This window comes from Podarcis cretensis, assembly GCF_951804945.1.
Source record: "Podarcis cretensis genome assembly, chromosome: 6".
NCBI classification, from domain to species: domain Eukaryota; kingdom Metazoa; phylum Chordata; class Lepidosauria; order Squamata; family Lacertidae; genus Podarcis; species Podarcis cretensis.
In genome coordinates, this window is record NC_137175.1 from 68,225,840 (window position 1) to 68,252,442 (window position 26,603).

General features: G+C 40.9%; 2 protein-coding genes across 9 annotated transcripts in view; one reads left to right on the plus strand and one right to left on the minus strand.

The window, feature by feature from the left end:
* The window catches only part of USP33 (ubiquitin specific peptidase 33), a 31,158-nt gene extending 25,720 nt beyond the window's left edge, over positions 1-5,438 (minus strand). For 3 of the 5 annotated variants that reach the window (XM_079981948.1, XM_079981947.1, XM_079981945.1), the window contains exons 1-3: positions 5,274-5,438; positions 1,067-1,187; positions 273-326 (exon numbers count right to left, since the gene is read on the minus strand). In XM_079981948.1, coding sequence (XP_079838074.1) covers positions 273-326; positions 1,067-1,147 — 135 coding nt within the window. In that variant the 5' untranslated portion in view covers positions 1,148-1,187; positions 5,274-5,438. Of the gene's footprint in view, positions 1-272; positions 327-1,066; positions 1,188-5,273 lie in introns of those variants that run through there. The other 2 variants (XM_079981946.1, XM_079981949.1) reach the window with 2 other exon arrangements.
* A 41-nt stretch (positions 5,439-5,479) lies between these two features.
* The window catches only part of MIGA1 (mitoguardin 1), a 36,990-nt gene continuing 15,866 nt past the window's right edge, over positions 5,480-26,603 (plus strand). The window contains exons 1-7 of one of the 4 annotated variants that reach the window (XM_079981952.1): positions 5,480-5,588; positions 9,107-9,282; positions 12,390-12,567; positions 13,366-13,502; positions 13,906-14,032; positions 14,973-15,109; positions 16,593-16,716. In XM_079981952.1, coding sequence (XP_079838078.1) covers positions 9,184-9,282; positions 12,390-12,567; positions 13,366-13,502; positions 13,906-14,032; positions 14,973-15,109; positions 16,593-16,716 — 802 coding nt within the window. In that variant the 5' untranslated portion in view covers positions 5,480-5,588; positions 9,107-9,183. The other 3 variants (XM_079981950.1, XM_079981953.1, XM_079981951.1) reach the window with 3 other exon arrangements.

Genomic DNA, 26,603 nt, shown 5'->3' on the forward strand with positions numbered 1-26,603 from the left:
TGGACTTGAACTCACAATTGCTGAGTTCAAAGCACAGCCCAAATATAGTTTCAAAGGTGGCCTTTGTTAGGGGAACAACCTATAACTCACAAGGACACACTGCAGAGGACACTTGAAGAATCCACTCCACAAACACAGTTCGCGCTACAATCCAGCCAAGCCTAGTGGCAGGTGAATACTGCTCTCACCCTTGAATTATCAGTTTTAAACTTAAGGTTCTAGGGAAAAAAACCTCTTTCCTGTTGCATATAATAAATGGAATTTCATCTTACCTCTAAGCATGCCCAAAGATTTGGTCCTTTCACTTTACAGTCCTGGCAAGTACCCTATTAAAAGCAGAGAGTGATGTGGTTAGTTAATAAAATTAGTCAGAGAGGAGCAAAAGGGCAAAAAGCCCTATTCTCATATTATAAAGTCTAAATATTTATCTGTTCATTACTTCAGAGAATCTGCAATTTTTATATGTTTACTCACACAAAAATTCTGTTTCTACAAAATCAGCTGCTGTTCCACATCTTTGGTGCCACTGATACAGGTTACTCTCTATGACCCCTGCTCTATATCCATATAAAAAGGACTATAGAAAGAATGCTCAAAAGTAAACACAACTAGGTTAGTTTGGACCTAGTCACAGGAAAGTGTGTAGGACTACAATTTAAAAATAGAATGTTTAAGCCTGTATTACATGTCTCCCAATCTTAAACTCTTTATCTGTTTGTTTTGTACCACAGAAAAACTTTAATAAAAATTAATTTTAAAAAAATTTAGCAACTGCTTCAAAATCCCATGTCCACTTAGGCACATAAATATATGATACCTAAACTCCTACCTAAATAGATTAGCTTAAAAGGCTTCTTCCTGTGGTCATTCATTTAATGATTATGCTAGCCACCCTGGGATCCTTTTAGAGGAAGGCAGGATATAATAAAATATTATTAATAAAACAAGCATGCTGCCTGTTGTAACACCTAGCACTAAAATGTATTGCACAATTCAAGGCAAAGATCATTAATTCAAAAATAAGTCCATGTTAATCCATCAAGGAATGTACTCAGCAGAAACTCACATGTGACTTGTGTATTAAGTCTTCCTTGGTTATTTCACCAACAGACTCCAAATGCGAACAATCATTGCTTAGCGCTGACATTTTAATAGTGGTCTCTTCCAAATTCAGGTTGTATCTACATCTTGAGAGGGAAACATAGTGATTGTACTGTGAGACATCTGTGCAACTGATAGCATGCAAAAAGGGTTTAGTAAAGGCGAAACCACATCATTACGACTTATGCTAACATTAAAAAATGAATGTGAAATAACAAAACAAAATACAGTGGTACCTTGGTTTACGAACTTAATACGTTCCGGAAGTCTGTTATTAAACCGAAACCATTCTTAAACCGAAGCACGCTTCCTCTAATGAGGCCTCCCGCCGCTGGTGCCCTTCCACTGTTCGGATTCCGTTCTTAGACCGAGGTAAATTTCTCAAACCAGAACACTTTCTGGTTTTGCGGAGTTTGTAAACCAAATCGTTCTTAAACCGGACTGTTCTTAAACTGAGGTACCACTGTATTGAGGGAAGTGGTACTGGTGGTATCCATATTACAGATAAGAACATAAGAAAAGCCTGCTGAGTCAGGCCATTGGCTCATCTAGTCCAGCATCCTGCTCTCACAGTGGCCAACAAGATGCTTATGGGAAGTCTGAAAGCAAGACCTGAGTGTAGGTCCTATTCTAATTTACACTAAAACCAATAGGTGGTATCCAAGTCGTGCTCCTCCAATGAAGGGAGGGATCCAACAGTGGAATGGGGTGGGAGGCAATTTTTGGTAATTCATTTTATCCCAAACAGCCTTTGGTGTGACTGTTACAATCTAATCCAGAAACTCTCCTAACCCTCTGGAGCAGATTGGGGGGATGGAAAAGGCAGAATCACTCAAAATTGCCTCTGCTGACAGATATATTCTGACAGTAGAGGGAGACCAACTGGATACAACCCAGTTCAATCCCTGGTTCCCTAAATAGACCAAAGGATTATTTCATAACTTCCTGCTATACACCATGGCATCTAATATAATTCTGAAAGACATGTTTAATGATGCAAAGGCTGATATTAAAAATTCATTTGAAACAGGATGTCACATTGTGAGGGGTATCGTAAAAGGTGCTGAGTTAACCAGTGTATATTTAATAGATTTAAACATCCAAATGCCAAATAATCACAGAAGCTAGTTTTCAATTCATTTGAGAAAACAGCAAATATTTGTTATTTCTTTAACAAAGGAAAAAATGGCGAAGGAGATTGCAACCCAATCTAAATAATTTAGTGAGCAGAAAGATCAGGTATCAAAAGGAAATTTGACAACTTGCATCCTGAGAACCATAAGAGCTTTGCCCCCTCAAATTATTTGCTACTTACTAGAAATAAACTTTATTTAGACTGCTGTATGACAACCAATAATGTTACGTGAAGCCTCCCAACAATTGTACTTTATTATTTTCATCATATAAACAGGATCTACCCAGGATATAAAACAGAAAATGTAGAGCATAAATTATTGTAGTTATGGTCGTGATACATAATTTCTCTCTTCCAAGCTTACAATGATAAAGATCTATAATTTTTTTGTATGTTTACAATGGGTTGCAAACATATACCCTTCACACAGAGGCTATTATCAATAATAGTCTCTTTTACTTCATAATATTGTTGTTTCTGGATTATTCTTAACATTCTATGAGGTGTCTTTGTCTCTTGGCAATTTCACAAACTCAGAGATATTCAACTCCTAATTACTATTAAAATGCTAACCGTGTGTTATGTTTAACACCCAATAACCGAACTGTTGTTCTCATGACATTTTTGGACTAACAGAATATATCATTTCATCTTTTCCAAATATATGTCCTCTTAATGAGAGAGAGAGCGCGCGCACATATGCATTCAGTTTTTTGTGTATCATTTTCAGATTTTAAAAAGATATATCCATTTTATCCAGCAGAAAATCCAATGCACAGTATGTTCAGAGGTGTTCATAAGGGATGATTTCATTATCTCATATTAATATACCTTTTGTTTTACAAAACTGCAGTTAAAAACTCAGAAGAAAAACTAGGAAGGATCAACTATAATATATTTCCTTCTTGAGGACATTTATCCAAGCTGATTTCTTCCTACTCTCTTTCTCCAAAAAGAGCTCACTCATATAAAATAAACAGAGTTTGCATTAAATTCTACAAATGCCACAATAACAACAATATTTATTCCAAGCGCTTATGTATATAGCATTAAGAGGAAACAGAAGTTTCTTAAATACAATCTGTTTCATGCTATCTGAGTCCTCCCTTTGCATCCTTTAAGAATATTAAAAGAAAGAATTGGCTGTCCCGCAGCATATTCTGCAGATTGATCTTTTTGCAGCAGAACTGCTGTCCCTGCACTACTGCAAACTGCAGTGGAGTTTGCCAACCATGCTTTCTCTCTATGATGCTCTGCAGCACAGAATAGATGTCCCAATTATTTATTAAATGCAGCATCTGAACTATAAGGTCAGGTACAGTATGATATATGAGAAAAAGTATCACTCCTTTCTCTTTTCCTCTCCTCTCCTCCCCACCCCAACACAAACACACATTTTCTTAATGGCCCTTAAATAGTAATGTCACATTTTTCCTAATTTGCCCCTTCTTCCAGATTACAATGTTCCCTAGGGCATAGCAGCACATATTATGTCAAGACTGCCTAGCTTTATAAAAAGAGAACGGAAGCCTACATTTTGCTTTTGTTTTTAAGTTTTGCTCCAACAATGTATCTATTTTAAGGCACGCCAGCACTTTTGAGCTTCACAAATCGAACATCACATAGCAACATGATAACCCTTAAAAAGAAAGCTACTTATATCTGGATCTAACACACAGGCATAGCTTTTATTCACTTTCCAAGGTGGGAGAAATACCTGGGTGCTGGTTAGTTTGGAAGTCACTTTCTGTGACCTGGAAGCCCCTTTCTCCCTTACTACAGCTATACAGGGTTAGAGGGGTCATTCATAGAATTGTAGAGTTGGAAGGGACCCCAAGGGTCATCTAGTACAACCCTCTGCAATACAGGAATCTCAACTTGAGCATCCATGACAGATGCCCATCCAAGCTCTGCTTAAAAACCTCCAAGGAAGGACAGTCCACCATCTCTTAGAATCATAGAATCATAGAGTTGGAAGAGACCACAAGGGCCATCGAGTCCAACCCCCTGCCAAGCAGGAAACACCATCAGAGCACTCCTGACATATGGTTGTCAAGCCTCTGCTTCTTGTGGGAGTCTGTTCCACTGTCAAACAGGCTTTTGCTGTCAGAAAGTTCTTCCTGGTGTTTAGTCAAAATCTCCTTTCTTGTAACTTGAAGCCATTAGTTCAAGCCCTACCCTCGGGAACAGGAGAAAACAAACTTTTTCCATCTTCCGTGTGCTGGCCTTTTAGATATTTGAAGATGGCTATCAGACCTCCTCTGGGGCTCCTCTTCACCTGGCTAACATACCAAATTCCCTCCACTGTTTCTCATAAGGCTTGACTTCCACACCCTCAATCACCTTGGCCACCCTCATCTGCACACATTCCAGCTTGTCAACATCCTTCTTAAATTGTGGCGCCCAGAACGGGACACAATATTCCTGACCGAGGGAGAACAGAGAGGGACTATGACTTCCCTGGATCAAGACACTACGCTTCTGTTGATACAGCATAGGATAGCATTGGCATTTTGTTCTCGAAAGGACCCCTCTGTACATGCTCGCGTGCCATTCCTTCATTTTCACTCCCTTAAGATCCAAGACTTATTTCAGACTCAAAACCTGCTGGCAGTGGAAAAATAATTCCAGGACCAATCCTTGGCTTACAGCTAAGGAGTGTGCAGGTGTGTGATGTTAATAAAAAAATCGAGGCTACTGAAAGAAAGAAAGAAAGAAAGAAAGAGGGATGGGGAATCAACATATCTCGAAAATGGGACTTCAGTTCTCCACCACCTCCAACAGGGGTGGAAGCATCGATAAACCGACGGAGAGGCCCCAGTCCTCAAGACTGCAACCCTATACGCTTTTACCTCAGGTGAAATAAACCCCACTCAACCGAATGGGGTTTACTTCTTCAGGGAGGTTAAAAGACCTGGTTCTTCCGCGAAAGCAGCCCAGGCCAACTTGCGAGGCCGCTTTCCTCGCATCCCAACGCCAATTCCCGCCCTCCCGCTTCATTATAACGGCCGCTGCGTCCTCGCCCTTTTCTCCTCACCTGCCTCCCACACGGCCAACCTCGCCAAGAGATGGAGGTCCAAGAGAGGCAGGCGGCTCCGCCGCCTTCCGCTTCTTTCCGCCTCTCTCTCTCTCTCTCTCACTGGGCCGCAGCCTTCCTCACCGCTCCAAGCCGGGCTGTCACTCGCAATGGGCCCCGTACCAAGATGGCAGCGCTCGCTTTCACTGGTGTGGAGAGATGGCTGAGAGGAGGAGGAGAAAAAGGAGGAGCGATGTTGCCCTAAACAAAGAGGGCGGCGGTCGACTCACCTTCTTTTGCGCGTGCGCGCCTTCAAGAGCACGCTATTCGTTAAAGGTGGGTGGGGAAATAGGGACCATAGAGATAAGAAGGGAGGGGAAAGGGATGAGTGGGTTTTTGCGGTGGGAAGTGGACGTTCCGAACTGCTTTGTCCTTTTGAATGTTGTGGAGAAAATTCGAACAGGGCTTGACGCCTGAGGTGTGGCGAAAACACGTGGTTCTGTTTAGGCAAAGATTTGTGGGGAAGGTGCGTCCTGGCTTCTTCGTGTGTGTTTTTCTTTCCTTTGACCTCGGAAAGAGGTTGCTGCCCGTTTTCCTTCTCGGCCAACTAATGGGCCATAGACGTAAAAAAATTCTAATATTAATTCTCTTCCCACACCGCACACACAAAATTGTTATAGGTGTGTAGGTGCTAAATGCCTGAGCTTAGTGATTGTTATAATTTTATTAAGTTTAGAAGTGCTAGAACCGGGAAATAGCGTGACTTATGTGTGTTTAAGATAATTCATGTGTGCATTTGACCTGTGTGCTAGACACTTCTAATCATTTAATGAGCATTTATGCTGGGCAAATTTCCTAAATTGTTTATTAGATACATCTTAATCCTAGGAAATCAACAGGAGTTGAAAGGTAATGGAGTCATCCTAATTTCCTTTGCAGTAATGGCCTGGGGATAAATGAGCCATTAGCACTTTGGCCAGATTTAAAAAAGGCAGAGGCAAGGAAAGCTTAAGAGGAACAGTGTGATGCAAGCAGACAGAAGCGAGTTATGGGTCAGAGGGCACAGCTTCTTGCTCTTGGGCTGCAAGGATGCAGTCCAGAGAGGAACAGAAACCTCTTGGGGAGGAATGCTGTGGACTCCTCCATGTAGAATTTAGGTTGCATATATAAACAATATAAAGACACCACTGTGTCCTCTGTGCCTCATTGTTCCAAAGGACCCTGGTTTGCACGCTTGGTACCCCTGGAATCTCGCATCGCTCAGAGATTGAGGTGGCATATAACAACATTTAAAAGTGCACAGCAGCTGCATGCATGTCGATGGATGGAGAGTGTGAGGCTCTAGCCCATTTGGGCTGGGGTAAAGTCATAAGGTAGTAATTCCAAACTGATTTTCCCTTGAGATATGTATCACATTGAACTGCGTGGGCTTACCTCTGAGGAGACACACATAGGATTTAAATGAATTGCCCTTTTTCTGTAAGCAGGATTTTTATTTTTTGCTAGAGATTAAAACCAGCCTTAGGTGCTGGTTCATTTCCACAGCTTTTTAAATCCCGAAGAGTGACAGAAATGCCAACTGCTCCTAGGAGATAATGGAGAAATCTACAAGTTTATAATTGCAGTATTTTGACAGCAGCAAGTCTCTTGACACCCAGTAAATTTTCATGTGTAAAAATAATAGAATGGTTTTTAAACTGTTGCAGTGTGGCTTATGACAAGCCTGCCATGTGGCCCAGTCTTATTAATACTGCAGGTTGGAAAGAACACTTGTAACCTCCGTATCCTCTCTCCAATTTCAGATAGGGTGGATCAGAGGTTAACAGATTCTGACGGTAACACTTTTATAAAGGTGCGCATAATGGTCACCTACCAGATGCATTTCGTTAATGGCAAGTTGTTAAATCGGTCCTTAAAAAGCTAGAAATTCTATATCCCTGACCCTGCCTTACCTGCAATTGGCTATGTCGCTCACACAGGTCTTATGTATACCGGAGCTTAAACCTTGCAGCGTTCAATGGGGTTTATGCCCCAACTAAGGCTGCATGAGATCATAGCCTCAGAGTGATGGCAGCACGCCCTGTTTGCAAATGAATGGAAGCACAATGCGCCAGCAGCTCCCGCAAAGCACGCGGCGAAAATAAACCTGCTAAGATTTTCCCCTCCCTGCCTTACTCAACTGAATGGTGACGCGTTGGCTCTTGGCACCCTAATGAAGAGGGAAACCTTCCCCCCCACCCAAAAAAAATAATTGATCCGGAAGCAAGAGGAGGCACATATTACTCTACAATTTCCTCTCTATGATCTCTCTCAAACCCCACCCCCGCCCCACTTTTGGGCAGCCGGAATCGCAGCTGGTGCAAAGGAGGAACCGGGTCGCTTCGCGCTTGGTGTCTGCGGTGCAGCCCCGAGAAGCCGCCAGGTCTGGTTTCGGTTCCTTTTTTCGTTATTGTTCCGTGGAGGCGGTTTGTTTGGTCTTCCAGCGTGAGAAGAGCTGCTTCCAACCCCATCCTAGCAGGTGGGGAGGCCGTGACCCTCTTGGCTGAGCCCCACCCTTGCTGGGGCTCAAGGAAAAATCTGGGCCAAAAATACGGGGTTGGTCTTGTGATCTTGTATCAAAGAGCTTATATATAATATACAGTAGTAATGAATCAGGGTGCAATAAGAGGCAGCCATGGGGTAGTATGGTATTGTGGGGATAAGGGATGCCCAAATGGGCCTGTGAAGGTTTTGGATAACATGTCAGAGTAGGACATTATAACAGGATAGCTCAGTCGCAGGATCCTTTAGAAGCCATTCTGTGAGTTAACTGCAATATATTACTCTACTGTTCTCTACAAACATTGTCATGTCATCTGCTTTTCCCCCACCCTTGCAGTTATGCAAGCTGGATATGGAAAAAATAAATTTTCAATTTAGGTTTTAAATACTTATTTTAATGTTAAGAACTATGTCTCTTCCCCCTCTTAATGGTGATGCATGTTAAAATAACAATAATTAGAAATCCAAAGTAACAGACTGAAATCTGTCTTGGCTCAATACCATAAATAGCACCCCCCCCCCCCCCACTGTCAGATATGAGTTATGGGAAATTCCACTGTCATCCATTCAAATTATTATTATTATTATTATTATTATTTGGTTTGATGGTACCTTCCACTTTAAAACATTTCCCCACTTTTTTGTTTTTCTGCCTAGAAACATTTACTCTTATTCATCTTTGTATTTTGTGTGTGTGTGTGTGTAAGCTTGTTAAAAACCTTTGTGTGGAGATAAGCTGCTTTGCAGGCTTTTCAAAATCTTTTGCACAGTTTTCTTTTTTTAAGTGCTCCAAATATCTCAATTAACTCACAGGTCAGCCAAATGGCAGTTATAAATCTTAGGAGTAATCTTTCTGTTTTTGTGTGTTGTGCTCTGTATGCTTTCAAAGATAAAAAAATAAAAAAGAGTAACACACTGGAAAACTCCATAGTTTTCTCAGTACTCAGAGCTGTTCATTAGCACTGAAATCTTATTCACATCTGCCCGAGGTAAGTCTTATTGAGTTTTTAATAGACTTTACTTTTAGATAAGTGTGTATAGAATTGCAGTATTGGGCTTACTTGGGAGTAAGGCCCACTGACTTTGATGGGGCTTCCTTTTGTGTAGACAGTTAGGATATTGCTGCTACTATTTACAGGAAATTGGAAGGGTGTGTACCTTTTACTTTCTCCACGACATTCACTGTTCCACTTCAAACTATCTTTGCTATTTGTACCATTGGAACTCTGGATGGAAGGAAGGAAGTTTGAAGCCACTGAGTTAACTTCACAAAGCGTGAGGTGTATAGTCCAATATCTGTCTCTCATTGGCAGCCTATATCCAGCATCGTCTGCAAGTAATATGGTTTTGACTTAGTGTCACTCAATGATGCTGTGGGAAAGAAGGAGCCATGTCAGAAGACGCTGCTAGTGAGACACGTTTATCTTTGAAGACAGCAGCTTTAAGAGTATTTGATCTTCCTCTTTCCTGGTATTCTTCCCTAACCCAGGTAACACTTGCATTTCTTTATTTTAGCTTGTAGTGCTTTTTGAAGCTAACATCTAACAGTGTTTTATATAATGTGCTTTTATGTAATACGTATTTGGTTAAGATGGTTTATATAAAAATTATTCTTGAACGTAGCATTAAAAAAAAAATATCGCTGTGGATTCCAGTAGATTTCATTCTGTTACATGTACTGGACTGCAGAGGCTGCAGTGAAGCCTTTGCAGTGCCATACATCTCAATTGTAGAGTGATTACAACCAGTACTGCCTATCTTGTTTTTTCTGTTTTGCGTCAAAGTGCATTATTTGATGTATTGTCTAGCCAGTTTCTAATTATTTTCTGCCTTTCAGTGTAAAGTTTTTTATTGAGCTCACTGATATGAATAAACAAAAAACCCTTAAGAGTAATATGGGTAGTATACAGCTAAGTCATATACAGAGCAGACCTGTTGAAATCACAGGAGAGAAGTTAGCAGCAACTAATTTTAATTGCTTTATTTCAGCAGGTCTCTTGTAGTACAGTTTAGTCAGATACCACCCCTTGTTGGCAGTTTTAATAATTATAAAATAGGGACTACCTCTTAAGAATATCTTGCAAATAACCACACCCTATGTGTATGTTTTCTTGCTAATGCAAGTCACAGAAGGCTTCAGACAATATTTTGTTTTTTTAAGATTTCTACAAATTTAATCATGTTGCTGTCAGTTTTGTACCAGTTTACAAGATGAGCATTTACAGAGTGTTGATACTTCCAATATTTAGCATGATCTGCAGAATCAGGAAGACAGAAATAATCTAGAGCAGGCTTTTACTGTGGGTGGTGGTGGATAGGACATACAACATCTGTTTCTAAAGCAGGGTAGGGTGGAGCCCCGACTGCTAGAAACGCTGCTGCACTATAAGAGGAGGTGGAGTGGTGAAAAGCAACAGAACAGAAATAGACAGTGTTGGACTGAGTTTTGTTACCTTGATGTCAATGTGCTCCACTCCAGAAGAGGAAAGACCGCTGTATCATTTGTCTCAATGACAAAAAAACCTCTACTAGTTCCATCAACTAGGAAAAAACCTGAATGTAGAAGGTATCTCTATACAATATGAACAGAGAGCCTGAAAGTTTGTATATTGAGAAACACATATTAGGAGTGCGATCCAGAGGGTCATTTTGTGCAGATTGTTGTTGTTCAGTCGTGTCCGACTCTTCGTGACCCCATGGACCAGAGCACGCCAGGCACTCCTGTCTTCCACTGCCTCCCGCAGTTTGGTCAAACTCATGTTCGTAGCTTCGAGAACACTGTCCAACCATCTCGTCCTCTGTCGTCCCCTTCTCCTTGTGCAGATAGAACTTGTATATAATGCAAGCATAGTGACATTTGTCTGGTAACAGGCAAACCACATGTAGCCACAGAATGCTTTGTGAGAATGTCTGTGTTGCACACAGGAAAACTACTGAAAGGGTTGGAAATTCACTGTCTTGAGCATCACACTTTGCCTGTGTTGAGGATCTGCAAAAGTATAGCAGATTGCCTGCTGCTGAACTAATAGAAACCATGCCCAGTCCTCTGGTGACCACACCCCAGGTACCCGTTTTCCCTGAGCACCTGTTGGTTGGGAGAAGGCGCCACAACTACTCCTGTATCCTTAGATCAATTGAAAAAGACAAAAAATCAGTGGAGAGTAGAAATCACATCAGATTCTGCTATTTTCTTTTAAATCATGAGGCATGTGTACATTTGGCAGTGGCTGTAGTGTTATGTCTGGTGCAAATAAATAATGTGATTGCCAACTCTATGCTAATACATTTGTTCATAAAGTTCATCACAGTGTACTGATTCTTAGTTGGTTCCAGGCTACATATTATGCCAGGTGCATCTACAAGTGGAAACCTTTAGAAATGTCTCTAAATGGTTACATATCAAAACACAGAATATGATTAATTATAGAGTAGGACTAATGCAGTTAAACAAATGCTGTAATGAGCATGCCTTGTTCTAAAAGTAGCTAATGTTGGGCACATCAAATTCCTGAAAAGAATCTGTGTTGGAGACTGAAGGTACCTTCTTCCACCTTTGGTGGACCTGCCCAAAGATTAAGGCCTTCTGGGAAATGATTTATAATGAGATTAAGAAAGTACTTAAATGCACCTTTCATAAGAAACCAGAGGCATTTCTCTTGGGTATGGTTGGCCAGCTGGTGTCGAGGAAGGATAAAAACTTCTTTTTGTACGCTACTACGGCAGCAAGGATTCTTCTAGCAAAGTATTGGAAGACACAAGAGTTACCCACGCTGGAGGAATGGCAGGCGAAAGTGATCGACTTTATGGGACTGGCAGAAATGACCGGCAGAATCCGCGACCAAGAGAAAGAGACTGTGGAAGAAGACTGGAAGAAGTTTAAAATATATCTTAAGAGCTACTATAAAATTGAGGAGTGCTAAAATGCTAAGGGAGAGGAAGACGTAGAATTACAGCGGTAAATTTTGTTTGATTTAGGGTGAAATTGAAAGGGAGAATGAATTTATATTTAATTGGCTAAAAGGGTTGTTGAATAATTGTTAAAAATAAAAGGATGCAAAAAGGGGAAGGTATGGGGAAGTCCGAGAAAAGAGGCTTATGGAAATAAGGTTAAGAAATTATGAATTTATGTGTTTGTTTCTATGTTGTTTTTGTTGTGTTTGTTAAAAATTGGAAAATTAATATATATATTTTTTTTTTTTAAAGAATCTGTGTTGGTCTTTGGGAGCAAAAGAAGACATTCACTTTAACTTGTGGGCAAGTTTTCTCTAGGCCTTTGGATTTGCCAGTGGGAATCCAAAGGCCTGTGGTCAAAATGTAGAAATACAGCATCCAATATAACTGTCAAAATAAATGCAAACGCACACTTTCTCAAAGTTAACATAAAAGTATAATATTTTAGCCTATTGTGTGTTGTTGTTATTATTTTACAGACGTTATTTAAGATTTATACAAAATAACTAGCACAGTGTTTCTTTGATTGGTGTAGTGTTCAGATTTCAAATGTTAACTTAAACCTATTGCATCAAAACTGAATTATTTTTTTCTCCTTCTGTAGAACATATGATGTAACTTACTTTTTAAAATATGTGTTTTAAGGTTAAGGTTTCCCCAGGTCTCAAGAAGTTATTTGTAATAACAGCAGTGGGTGCAGTGTCTGTGCTTTTCCTTGCCCATCACTTCAAAAGAAAGCGTGGGAAGAAAACCAGGAATGTATCTCCATGGGAGCCAGGCCACGTCGTGTTAGACTATATAAAAACACCTGTATCAGAGAAAGGTAGGTGACACGATGTCTAAGGAAAGCCAAGATTCTCTACACACCTGGGAGGGAAGCCTCATTGAACACAGCGGGGCTTACCTCTGAGCACGCCTATGTAGACTTGCAGTGGCCAGCTTTAGAAGTACATGGAAATAAGTTGGAAAAATTGGGGCTTATTGCCAAGCAAGCATTTTGGGACTGGGGTAGAGGTTTTTGGTTTTTTAAGTTCCTCAGCTTGGTTTCCCACTGAAACATGTACTATATGCATGCAACAGTGTGTGTGCCCCATAACTCTTTCCTTTACAAATCCCTAAACTGCCTCTTTATCGCTTAATGATAATTTTTTTAAACCACAATAAACAGTTGGGAGGCTTAGCATAGGCCTGATTGGTCTGCAAGGAGATGGACACGTGTAGCACCTTTTCCCCCAGCAGCAGGTCCAGCATAAACCTGCCTGCAGCCTTCCTTTTTGTTTTCCCATCCTCAAGCCTTGCTGACTACAAAGTGCACATGCTTATCCTTTCTTAGAGAAAGCAATAGATGAGAGCTTAGTGATTCACAGCTTATACTATCATTGTACAGCATTAATAGCATTCTAGAATGTTACATTACTTTCAAAATGATAATTTTAAGAGTTACTTGAAAAGAAGGAGTTATCTCATCTTAAAAAGTTATTCCTCGAATACAACAGAAAATTAGATAGTTGTTCAATTAAAACCCTTTGTGGTCATGCAAGTGACACTTGCTTCAATGGGGGCTACTCCCAGGTAAGTCTGCATAGGTCTGTTGCTTTGATTGTATTATCTTCCTCTTCAGGTTCCAGTTGTTCCAGCAGCAGACAAAATCTAACACTTTCATTGAGTTCAGCCAAAGAAAAGGGTTCTCAATCCTATATCAATGCAAATGGAGGCCTCTTCAGTAAATATTCGGGTTCAGTACAGAGTTTGGCTTCGGTAAGCATACCTTATTATTTTCATGTAGTTTGCTGATAAGCTGTTGAATGGTGATTTTTTTTCTTCTATTAACTTGCATAGGGGCAGGAAAGAGGTTCTCTTCCTTTATCAGTGCTCCTCTAGAATGTGTGCCATTTTTATGCTGACTCTCACCTTGCTTTTCCTCCTGTACAAAATGAACCTTAAAGGCACCTAGCCTGAAAACCCTTGGGCTTATTTGTCTAGCACGTTTCTTACCTAGGGGCACCTCTATGCTATTGTCATACAAATTGCCCACAAAACTATGGGGGCATCTAGTGGATACATTTTTTTAACGTATCCCCAAACTGAATGACTACCCTTCCGGAAAGCCATGTGAGCTAAGCATCCCAAATCTGACACCTGCACATCTTCTTTAAATTAGGTCCAAAGTGCCACATCCTGTCCCAGCTGTGCTTGTGTCAATTCTAGTTCCTGGGACAAAGCAGATGAAGATGATATAAAGCTGGTCAATGTTCCAGTAACTACTCCAGAAAACTTATACTTGATGGGTAAGTGAGCAGATTCCTTAGATGTAGCATTTCTTGCTGCTATTTTTAAAAGTTTCTAAGTTCAGGATTGTTTGCTATTACAAAAATAGTGTTACTTTCTTTCAAGGGCATGATGACACTTGTATTTAACAACTGTTAAAGATATTTGTTGCCTTAAGTCCTCTATAGGCCATATAACATATCTGTCTGTTTTGCGGCAGAGTGGCTGGGGCAACCCAGCCAGATGGGCAGGGAGTAATAATAATAATAATAATAATAATAATAATGCATGAACACAAAGCCTGCCACATGCAGGGATCCGGAACAGAAAGAGCATGTGGTGTGTAGTCTCTGTAGACAAAAGTTTTAGAAACTAATAGAAACATGAAACCTTCCTCATCTACAGTGCTGCTACATGTATTCACAATATGTTTGCTTATTGAATATTAAAAGAATGTGGGGCTTCGCTTGGAACAATTGAGTTGGAAGGACTCAAAAGCTGTCTAATCCATGGGGGCCGAATCCAGCCCAGCTGCCTTCTAAATCCGGCCCGTGGATGGTCCGGGAATCAGCGTGTTTTTACATGAGTAGAATGTGTCCTTTTATTTAAAATGCATCTCTGGGTTTTTTGTGGGGCATAGGAATTCATTCATTTCCCCCCCCCCCTTCAAAATATAGTCTGGCGCCCCCACAAGGTCTGAGGGACAGTGGAACGGCCCCCTGCTGAAAAAGTTTGCTGGCCTCTGGTCTAATTCATTCCCCTCTCACAATGCAGCATTCCTCCTGTTCAGTCAATGAAGTACATGGCTTGCTCAGCTAGAGTGCCAGTACATTGGACTGATTTATTTGGCAGGCACCTTTCTACAAAAGGTTCAAGTGTCGAGCCATTGCTACCTGGTACAAGGGAAGGCAAACTGAAAATCTGATACAGGGTTGTTGCATTAGTAAACATTTCTTTCAGGAATGGAACTATTTGAAGAAGCTCTTCGCCGATGGGAGCAGGCACTGACGTTTCGTAACAGGCAAGCGGAAGATGAAGCCAACTGTAGCGCCGTCAAACTTGGAGCAGGTGATGCTATTGCAGAAGAAAGTGTAGAAGTAAGTAAATGAGTTGCTGTTCCTTCAGATAATTTGTTTCCCCTGTTTCTGGTTAAAATTCCAAAGTATACTCCAGCTTCTAGCAAAGAAGCTAAAATTATTCAAGAGAACCTGGATAACACCAAGATTGCAGGTTCGATCCCTGTAAAGGACAGCTGCATATTTCTGCATTGCAGGGGGTTGGACTAGATGATCCTCAGGGACCCTTCCAACTCTTATGATGCTGAGGAACTCTGTGAGCCTCTTGAATGCCTGCAATATGAGCAACTACTTCCCCAGTGACCTATTTCTTCTTCAGTGCCTTTCTTCCTTCAAACGTTTTCAATATATCATAGTACCGTATTGGCCCGAATATAAGCTGCACCCGAATATAAGATGCACCTTTAAAATTCAAGGGGGGGGGACAATGATACCTGAATATAAACCGCTCCCTTAAAATTCTACAGGCACTCACACCCGTTCCATTTTACTGTATGTCTGTTTCAGCAGCGATATCGTAAAAGCCCATTTTTGTAAGGTCATGAATTTAAGCCGCACTTTAACTTTTCACGGTCGGAATTTGGAAAAAAAGTGAGGCTTATATTCAGGCCAATACAGTACTATTAAAATCAAAATTTACACAAAACTGTCTCAAAATTATCTCATTGCAAATCCTGGTTAGGATGAACTGGCATGGCCTTAATAGGATAACATTAGAAGATGATCCCTATATTCTTTTATCCCCTACTTTGGCCATCTCAGCATGCTGCACACCGAGTCTTCATTGGTTGGACCCTCTTCCATTAGTTAGTTAACTTTTAAAGTGTTTGCCTATTCTCTCAAAGTACCAATCTGCCTTTCGCTTTGCTTCTTTAATTAGGCCTGGGATTTGGGGAGGTGTTTGCCCCCTATCTTCTGTACCTAAGTGGAAGCACAAGAAAAGCAATTTACTCCTGACCCACGAAGATGGGAAGCAGCAGACTGGCAGCTACCTTGCTGAGGCAGATGACATAGTTTGTAGTTCTTTCTCCATGGACTTCCTCCCTTGCCAGAGTTAGAGAAAACAGGTGGGGTAGAGGCAGAGATAAGAACAAAATTTGCACAACTAGCCAACTTCACAAGGCAGTTATTTGTACAGTGATCTTTATATGTCCAGTGATGGAAACCCTAAGTATTTTGTTGCTGAAAGGCATGAATTTCACACATACTTTAAATTCTCTTTTTGTACCCAGTTGCAAACATGTTTATGTGGAAGTTCCAGGGTGGGGTATCTGAAGTATATATACATAAAATTGCACCTTTAGTTTTTCTGAAGTGAGTTAGTTGCTGTTCTAGGTAATGTTTTCAGCTCCTGCTGATTTTTGCATGTGGCACAGTATAAATATTTGATATAAATAATAACCAAAAAAGTGTTTGTTGATCCTTGCGCATCTCAGAATCTCCATGAGCTGCATAAAATATTGGTGACAGAACGTATTTGCCCTCTGCAACTTCTGTTTTGCAGGATATCATTAGTGCTGAATTCATTCATAAGCTTGAATCCTTGCTCCAAAGAGCTTATCGTCTTCAAGAAGAATTTGAGGCTTCTCTTGGGGCATCTGATCCTGCTTCCTTTGCCAATGATATTGGTGAGTTTGTCTTGGCTTTAAATTTGCGTGTTTCTTGATAATATATGACTGCTAGTCTTGAAAACTTATTGGGACATGGTGAAGAGGCAGAAATAGGGGAATGAGAAATTAGTTGCTCCTCTTGTACAAAGGATCAGTTCCACAAAGCTGGTTTAGCTGCCGGCTCATAGTAGTAGCACAAGGAGCCTGTAAAGTGATTTGTTAATCCGCACGTCTACATATTTGGACTGAATATAGACCCAGAGTCCCTGATGTAAAGGGTGCTCTTGCATTTGGCTAGAAAGCACAGTAATGATCAGCGAGACATGAAAGTAGAGCTTTTAGTTCTTATGTATTGTGCAAGAATACATAGCAAAGCAGAATGTGGCTACTTTGCTAACTCTGTATTGTAAGCTAGGTCTGATCAAGCAGTTTGCCTGCCCTTGGCCACATCAGCATGTGCGAATAGGTAAAAGGATAACATCTTTGAACTTGCTTGCAAGTCAGACTTGTACCGCGCTGGCATTTTCAACTTCAATTTTTGAAGTACTTCTGTACAACTGACTGCAGTGGCAGGAAGAGACTTGCTGGTAGTCTGTTATAATAAATCACTCTGCCCCAAAATGAACCCTTTCTTCCACAACTTTAGAAGACTGAGATTGCTTAGTGCCAGTCTGTTGTTTCTGTAAAAAGCAAGGTTGCGTGGAGCTATTGAGAACAAATGAAACTGCATTATATTGAGTCACACAGTTGGTCCATCTAGCTCATTGCTGTCTGCACTCACTGCCAGCACCTCAGTCCCTGGTCTCAGAGGACATTTATAGTCCTATGTGTACTAAGGACCTTATTCATGAAAGCTGATGCTCTACCACTATGGCATATCTCAGTTAGAACCTAAAAAATATCAAAGTTAGTATTTGGATGCCAGGATGGTCATGAATCATGCCTAGAAGCTTTGTATGTTTTCCATGATAACAGCTGTAAACTTGAAATACAAATTGCTTCATTGTGTGATATATGTAGATAATGCAGAAAACTTTGGAATTGGGGGACACCAAATATATTTTAAGAAGATAAAATACTGCTGTATCTCAGAATAACTGATTTACTGAAGGATGTGTGATTATGAAAGTTGAAGTGTGTCTATGAGTGTGAGGTGAGACAGTTTGCATTTCATAGTGCAGAAAGTATTGATCTGATGTGTAGAGATCTTTCCTATTCTGCTTAATTCACAAGGCTTCTGGAAGCTTCTCTGTGTGAAAGAAGCAAGCAGAAGGTTCATGATGTTTGGGTTATACCTTCAGAGAAGCTGAGTACAGCTGGCTTAAACTGGTTCTGTGATTTCTTTCAGTCAAGGTCATGCTGACTATAAAAGTAAGGCCAGAAGGAGCCTGGGTTTCACTTTCACTTTCTATCTCTTTTCCTTATGGTGTGGTGTTCTGTACATAGTATGCTTAGTGTTAAGGTTTAGACTTGCTATAAGTTATTGTAAGTTTAAGTCTGCTGCAACTGGATTTCTTATGGACAGTGCCAATCCTGAATGTATTGGATTTGTGACCATTATGCTCATTTGCCTTCAGTAGCAGTAAAGCTCTACTGGATGAAATATTTATTGCCTCTGGTCTATTTTTTGGGAATCCTGCAACGTGTTTTAAGTTTTTACTCTGCTAACTATAAGTTGGAATTCTACTCTGGGTCAATATTGAGTAGAATTTCTTGACAGAGACTTCTGGCTCCCAGCTCAATTATTAACTCATGAGGTGGCCTGAAGTAAGATATTTAGTCTTCAGTCCCCCTCTGCAAAATATGCGTTGTTATTGGCCTACATACCAGGGTTATTGCAAAGATTATTGACAAAATATATGAAGGACTTTAAAGTGCTCTAATAATCACAAACTGTTTGTTTTAAAACTACTGATAAGTATAGAAAGCCGCAATGAGAAATTGATTGAAGGGTGAGGCAGAAATCCGTACAGTGGTACCTTGGGTTACATAAGCTCCAGGTTACATACGCTTCAGGTTAGAGACTCCGCTAACCCAGAAATAGTGCCTCAGGTTAAGAACTTTGCTTCAGGATGAGAACAGAAATTGTACAGCAGTGGCAGCAGGAGGCCCCATTAGCTAAAGTGGTACTTCAGGTTAAGAACCGTTTCAGGTTAAGTACGGACCTCCGGAACGAATTAAGTACTTAACCTGAGGTACCACTGTATTATACTTTCAGAAATGCTAGTGTGTTGAAACAAATCAACACTCATTTCCTGCCCCAAATCACTTAGCAGCATCAGCAGCAGGGGGAAGCATTGTACATTAAATTCATGACATCAGGTTTATTGGGAAGCCGAGCAGCCATATGTATTCTGCATCCCCAGGAGCTAACTAAGGCAAAGCACTGTCTCTGTTGCCAAGTAGAGTTATTGGTCACAACTTGTTCCTGGAAAGTGTGCATTTTAAGATAATGGCAACTGTCCAGCTCTAGATTTTCATGGCGTTAAAGTTGGAGGCGCATGCTGCCACTGCTAATTTGTATGGTAGATAAGATTGCGACCCATTTTCAAAGCTATTGGCAATTCTTAAGATGGTGTAAATGAATAACTTGGCAATGGGGTGATTGATTGCATGTTTGAATTATAGATAGAAACTGTTTCCCCTCTGAAACATGACATTTGTGTTCGTTCCAATATTGATTTGTGAGTTTGATGGCACGGATGCCACCAGAGGTCAGTCTTCCAATGGCTTTATAAAATCCTGTTCTAAGCCTGGTTCCTGGGAACTTGCTAGTTAATTTTAATTTTCCCCCCAACACCTGCTACTGTAAGTCAGAACATAGAAAGGGGCTTCAATGTCAGCTCTGAGGTTAGAAATCACACTGATATACATTGGCATATATATCTGCATAGCAGCTGTTGGATGTCAATTTCCTTTTTAATTTTTCTTCCTTGAGGAGAGTCTGTCAGCTTCCATAGTTTTCAAAGGGTTAAATTAATTTATATGTTTCACAGTACAGTACTGCTGGTGTGTAAAGATGACGAAATTGTATAGAGAGAGCTAAATAACAATCAAAAGCCTTTCAGTAGAGAATGCTGAAGCAGCATGCAAGGGCAAAACAGAATACTAATAATGGCATATTATTGTTGCCCTGAGTGTCATATTAATGTTGTAACCTAAAACAGTTGGCTCTTTTAATCTGTGTTTCTAAGATTTGAAATAGAAAATCATCCCCCCCCATAAGTATTTTTAGATTCACAGTAGGCTGGATACCACAAGGTTTTGTTTTATATAAAAATATTTTTTCCTCACACTTTTTTTTTTACAGCTCAGATAAACACTTTTATATAAAAAACAATATTCAATAGTCAATTCAATGTGGCAAAATGTATAAGTCTTGTTAGGTTTTCAGTGAAGGAAAGTCGTAATTTCCAGGGCTGTCTGCCCAACAAGACTTTGATCCCCACCTGAGCATCTCCAAATTATCTCCACAGACTGTGTTTCCCTCAGTCACTGATGTTTTCTCTGTACTTACCATATTTTGCGCCCCATAGGATGCACCGGCCCATAGGACGCACCTAGTTTTTTGGGGGGGAAATAAAGGAAAAAAAAATTTATTTCCCCCCCCCCCAGGTGCGGGGCTGGAAGAACCAGGTCGGGGAACAGCGGGAAGGCGCGCTCCGCCTCCCCGCTATCCCCCGAGCTTGTGGGGCTGGCGATGGGGAGAAGTGTGCTGAGCCCAGGACTGCAGGCAGCTCTGCGCAGCCATCGGGAGCCGGACGGGACTTCGCGCCCCGCTCCAGATGGCTGCGCAGAGCTGTGCTGAGCCCAGGACTGCAGGCAGCTCTGCGCAGCCATCGGGAGCCGAGCAGGACTTCGCGCCCCGTTCCCGATGGCCGCACAGAGTTGCGCTGAGCCCGGGACTGCAGGCAGCTCTGCGCAGCCACCGGGAGCCGAGCAGGACTTCGCGCCCCGCTCCCGATGAACGCGCAGAGCTGCGCTGTGCGTCCTATAGGGCGAAAAATACGGTAATTTTGTGTGCCAAGTAAAAACCAGTTACATTTCTCTCTCTGAATTCAAATCTTCATTAAAATTCTTCTTGTTGGATAAAGGACCATACAGACCCTCGACCACACCTACCTTTGTTGCGCTTCACGCTTTGTAACCATAGAATATTTAGCTGAATAGTTGAAGAAAGGGAGTCGGGAATTAGCAATAGTTTCCTGGGACTGCTTCAGTAGCTGAACTGTGCCAAAAGCAACATAACCTCAGACACAATAATGGGAGGACGGCTTGGCAGGAAGGACTAGGTAATATTATGGTTGAGCTGAGATGTAAAGTAATACAGTATTTTAAGGCCTTCTGTTTTCCTCAGATTCTTGTCTGAAGGAGGAATCTGCCAAAATAAGTCTTAGAACAGGAAAGAGGGAAAAGATAGCTGAGGTGTTGATTCTGTTAGAGAATGCACATTGACTGCTGTGCAGAGATGGTGTAGGTCAGAAAATGAGGGTTAGAGAGAGGAGAAAGTGTGTTTGTATCCAACAGCTCTCCCACCCCCCAAACTAACCATTGAGTCTTTTTTTAAAATTAAAAACAACAACCAAGGAATAGCTGCCATATTTTCAGGACAAAGGTATGCTGGTCCTTAAAAATGAGGCTGTTATAGATACTGGTATGTGCACTGTTGGTACTCGTCATCCTTTTCAGACCCAGGAATCACCTTTAACCCCAGCATCCATTTTGAAGCCCATTTCTTTGTATTTTTCTACCGCGTATTTGTATGGTGGTAGTACTGTTGTTGCAGCTCACCTTAGATCATACTTTGAGTGGTAGCTGGTCCTGGCCAACCAGTTGAAAAGTGATATAGTGTTCGTGTGTATTACACATGTATTGGCTGATGAAATGAAAAAGGACCTATTGGCTTCCTATCCTTTCTCCCTCCCTGTAATTTCTCTGTCAGAACTGGTGGTGGATCAAGTTCCATTAATTAGCTCCTCACAAATAGAAGTTCAGTGCTACTTGAAAAAGAAAGAAAAAGAAAATGCAGTTCCTGATGTCCTTAGGTGTGAAAAGTAAAAAAGAAAAGAAAAGAAAGCATAACACTAGCAGGGGAGGCAGGTCATTCTACAAATCCCCTTTATTTGTATCCCCGCTTAGGGCACCCCCACACATCTAGTGCTGCTTTGCCCCCCTGTGTCGCGGGGCTTCCAGTCAGGAGTACTTGCCTACGCTTATGGACGTGTTTGGGTGAAAGTTCCATTTATAAATGTGTTAAATAAATAAATAAATGTATTTATGCACCTTTCACAATGGTAGAAAACACATAGAGACTGGGGGGGGGGGTTAACCTGGTGTTTTTGTATATTGAGCCCAAAACGAAAGGTCTCCTCTTGCAAGAAGAAGCAAAATGGTTTTAATATGGAGATGTGAAAAAGCTCTTTTGTTTGTGCAAGGCAGCCATCCTGCTGCAGTCTTTGAGCCCCATTCCAAAGGTAGCAGAGGGCTGGTGTACCCTCTTGTTGGATAACCAGACTTTCGCTTGATCTTCTCTAGATCCAAAGCATTTAGAATTGAAAGTGATCACGATATATGGGGGGAGGGGAACCTTAATCATACTACTTGCTTCAGGAGTACAATACTTCATGAGCAGAGAGGTTTGGGTATTTCTTGGATATAATTTATTATTGTGATGGGAGATAAGGACTTGGATTCCTCCTTCCCTATCTTAAGGCCTGTTCAAGAGCAAAGAGGCCCCCTACCCCTTTCAGCGCCCCCCAAAATAATAATAACGATTGCAAATTTTTCACAAGTCCCCTCTTGTAAGGTTGGATCCAGCAGAGGCTTCTGTAAATTACTATGGAGAAGAGATAATTGTACTGATTTCTTCCTGTGCTACTGCTCTTGTGTTATCTATTTGCTGAATATTTATTTTCAATGTGGGATAGCCTTTCGAGTAGCTTCCAATGTACAAAAATAAGTTAGAATGTAAACTGACTACGTCTCTTTCTAGAGCTTAACTTCAAATGACTTAGCATCGCAAGATAACTTTGCCATTCTTCAGCTGTTAATCACTGTAACATAGACCAGTTAGAACTATATTAATGCTTTGAGTTTTATTTGGATTCCTAATTCAAAGCATGTGCTCAGTTCTTCTGACGCCATATGCGTCAGTCATTGACATTAGTCACAGCTTAAAGATAGGCATGTGAGTTGGGACATGAAAATTGACACTTCCTCATCATAGAATCACCGAGAACTAGGGGCTTAACAATAACCTATACTTCCTGTGCATGCTGACCTTCGTAGAAATTGGAAGAAGGCTACAGAAGATTAAATTCAAAACTACATGGAATTCTCATTTTTTAAAAAGCCAACTTTTCCTGTGAAATTAACTTTTTCTCTGAAGGTCACTATTTTGTCATTAGCTCAATCAAGTGATTGCTGCAAAGGCACTACAATGGATTAGGCACAACTGCTTTAGCTACTATGGTTCACAATTACAGGGGTTTTTTGGTATGGGTCACCATAATGGTACAGGAAATAGCAAATTTTATCACTGAAAAGTTTCTCTTAATGCAGTGTCAAAATGACAATATATCGTAGATATGAATTATGTTCCAGAAATTCTGCTTTGCTGGAGATAGCAAGAAGTACAAGAGATGAAACACATTATTTCTGTTCATTGTCATGTTGAATATATAATTTAAGAGTTTATATATTTTTGCTTTTCATTGTAAACTGCTTTATTTCAGTAGAAAAGCAAAGTTTAAATGTTAACCCAAAATTTTAATCTACTTAAACTTGTACACTATTTTCTGTGTGTGTGTACTTATATGTGTGTTGTGTGTGTATAAATAAAACACAATAAAGAATATAGTGAACTAAAACACAACTACCTGGGTGATTGAAAATTTTCAAAGTTCTGAAAAACTAACCTGCATTGAAATAACATCAAGGTATGGTCCTAGGTACGAGACTTCTCCCGCCTCCCAACTTTTTTTTTCTACTTAAGTGTTTTAGCTTCAGATGATTTTCTACTTGGGTTTAGAAATAACATGTAACTTTCTGCTTGCATAGCCTCTTACCTCCATGGACCTGATCACCCTATATATGGGCTCTCTTGCAGGATACATATGCTGCAATTGAGATGTTTTCCTGAAGCCAAACCAAGTTTCCTACCTGTCTCTTAAGTGGCTATACTAATTTTGCATCTTCCCAACTTCTGTTGCTGGAATGTTAATGAACATTCCATGACATCAGAACAGCGCAGCCAGTAGTGAAGAGGGAAAGTGTGCAGACAAGGTTAGGTGAAAAGGGGCGAAATGACAATAATAAGACAGCTGCATCTGTTTGTGCTTATCTGTTGCAAGATCCAAATTCAGTTGCAACTAGGAAGCAGTAATGTTGAGTCTTAATAAGGCTAAACTAAACAAATGAGTGCAAGAAAGCTTTTTTGTTTGTTTTAGATCTTGACTTCCTTCCTGAATGTGATGACAAGTGAAATATTTATCTAAGTCCTAATCGCACAGCAACGTTGTTCCATTAAGTTCCAAAGTTCTGACACATTGGGAAAGAAATAGGAATGCTTTATTTGGCTGTCCCTAACCTATGGCCAACTTTAAACTTACTTTAGACTCCAAGCCTAATTCGCATTCCTACTTCATTTCTAACACAACACATATTGCTGTGTCACACTTTGTTTTGTATTTTTAGTTCTGTGTGTTTTAAAAAGCTGGTTGTGCTAAGGTAGGAAGGAGTGTGGGGTGCGTGCATACCTTGGGGCCTCTGTATGACCCACAGTGTGCCCTCCTTACAGTGGCGTAGCGTGGGTTGTCAGCACCCGGGGCAAGGCAAGTAATTTGTGCCCCCTAACCCGTGGATTTGCGCCCCCTAACCCGCGGATTTGCGCCCCCTAACCCTAACCCCCAAATGGTGCGCCCGGTGCGGCCGGCCCCCCTGCACCCCCCGCGCTACGCCACTGCCTCCTTATTCCAACGCCTTTTCCCACTGAAATTAGGCTTTTAAAATGGTTTCTAATAATAACAAAAGAATATAAGCCTAATTCCAGCGCAGGGGTTCATTTTTGGAGAGGAAGGTACTGCTGGGGAGGAAAGGATTAATCTTGTCCTCCCCTTGCCCTGTGTTCCCTCCCTAGTGCCAACAGTGTCCACTTTTGCAATGGAAAAACACACATTTTATTGCCTTTGAGGGGAGCTTTCTTCAAGCCCTAATTGTTGAGACTGGCACTGAGGCAATCCTGCTGGAGTCTCCTCAGAAGATCACACACCTGCTGTGGGAGTTTGGTTTGGAAAAATCCAAATGCTGCTTTTCGGCTCTTATTGCTGGTAAGGGGAAGTGTACGAGACCATCTCCACTTTTGGTATGTAGCCCCTGAAGGGTTGGCCCAAGGGATAAGGTGGTGCTTGATCCAAAAGAGGTTTCCTGTTGTTGTTGTAAGGTATTGATGGATGAGTGGGAAGGGAAAGAAGGTCAAAGTTTAGAAAGCCACAAAAGGGACTGATTGCAAACCAGGGAATCTCTTCTTTAAAAAATCTCTCGAAGGAAGGGTCAGAGAATGAGCAGCCCTGTAGGTTCTACTGGACTCCCAACTCATCATTGGCCATTGGCCATGGTGGCTGATGGGAGCAGAGCCCAGAATCCCCATCCCTGTACCTCATTGAGTTGATAAAAAGACATGAGATTGCAGCAGTCCTAGTTTAAATTTTGCCTTCTTTGTGCTTTTCACCAGTATAAAAGTACCATGGCACTGATATGTGGTTTGAGACTCAATGGGTTGCTGGAGGACTTCAGTAACACAAAATCTAAGACTAATTTTGTACAGTTCCACCCACAGCCACACACCGTGTGCCCCATCGCATGTTGTTCAAAAGGATCAGACTTCAGGGCGGCTTTTTCAGGGGCTTTTGTGGGGAGTGGAAGTGTGCGTAAGTTTAACTCCTCTTAGGAGACAAGCTCATGTTTCTCCATAGTAATAGCTAGTTGACGTCTCAGAGTAGTGGATACTCCTATATACTAATTAATACATCAGCATACCAGCATGTGCACCTGCGTTTTTCAGAAGGATTTCCTGTTAGAATAGCCTTTGTAAATCTAGAGGAATTGGCGTGAGCAATTATACAACGAAATAGTGCTTTGTGTTATGTTTCTCTTCCCACTCTTTCTTTTTTAAAAAAGTTATATCCAATTCCCCAAACAGCTTTTCAAACTTGTGTTCAGAAAAGCTGGTTAGAAACCCTCCCAAAAGAATTTTGATGTGTGGATTTATTATATGTTAGACACATGTTTTACCACTTGGATTGCATCCCAGATCTGTTAATTAGTTATTAGATTAAGTTATATAATATTCCTTTCCCCCTTTTTTTGTTATGAACTTCTGTGTTTCTATGACATAACCAACTGGAATTAACTTGTCCTGCTTTTCCTAAAAGATGAAGAATATGAGTAAATGTTTCTCTGATTTTGTTCACACTCTGTGAAGCACGGAGAAAGAAAATGCTAATCATTACACCTTGTTCCACTTTGTTTTCGCTTACTTAGTTTTCAGCAAGTGGATTAAGTTTTATTTTCCAAAGATTACATTACTGTGACTGATCCTTACTGAGACTTTTTACATGTACATAGCATGATAAGAAAGCTCTCCAAGAATGTAATCAAGTCTTCCTTCTATGTTATATGAATTTCAGCTTTTAATCAGCTATAACAATTAAATAGCATGGTTTCTCTGAGGGTTGCTATAATGCAGTGATAGGAAACCTATGGCCCTCCAGATGTTGTTGGACTTCAGTTCCCATCAACCCCAGCCTGTGTTGGGAGTTGTAGACCAGTCAACATCTGGAGGACCAAAGGTTCCTCATCCTTGCCATAGGATGTGTGACAGGTCAAGCAGCAGAGGGAATAGGTAA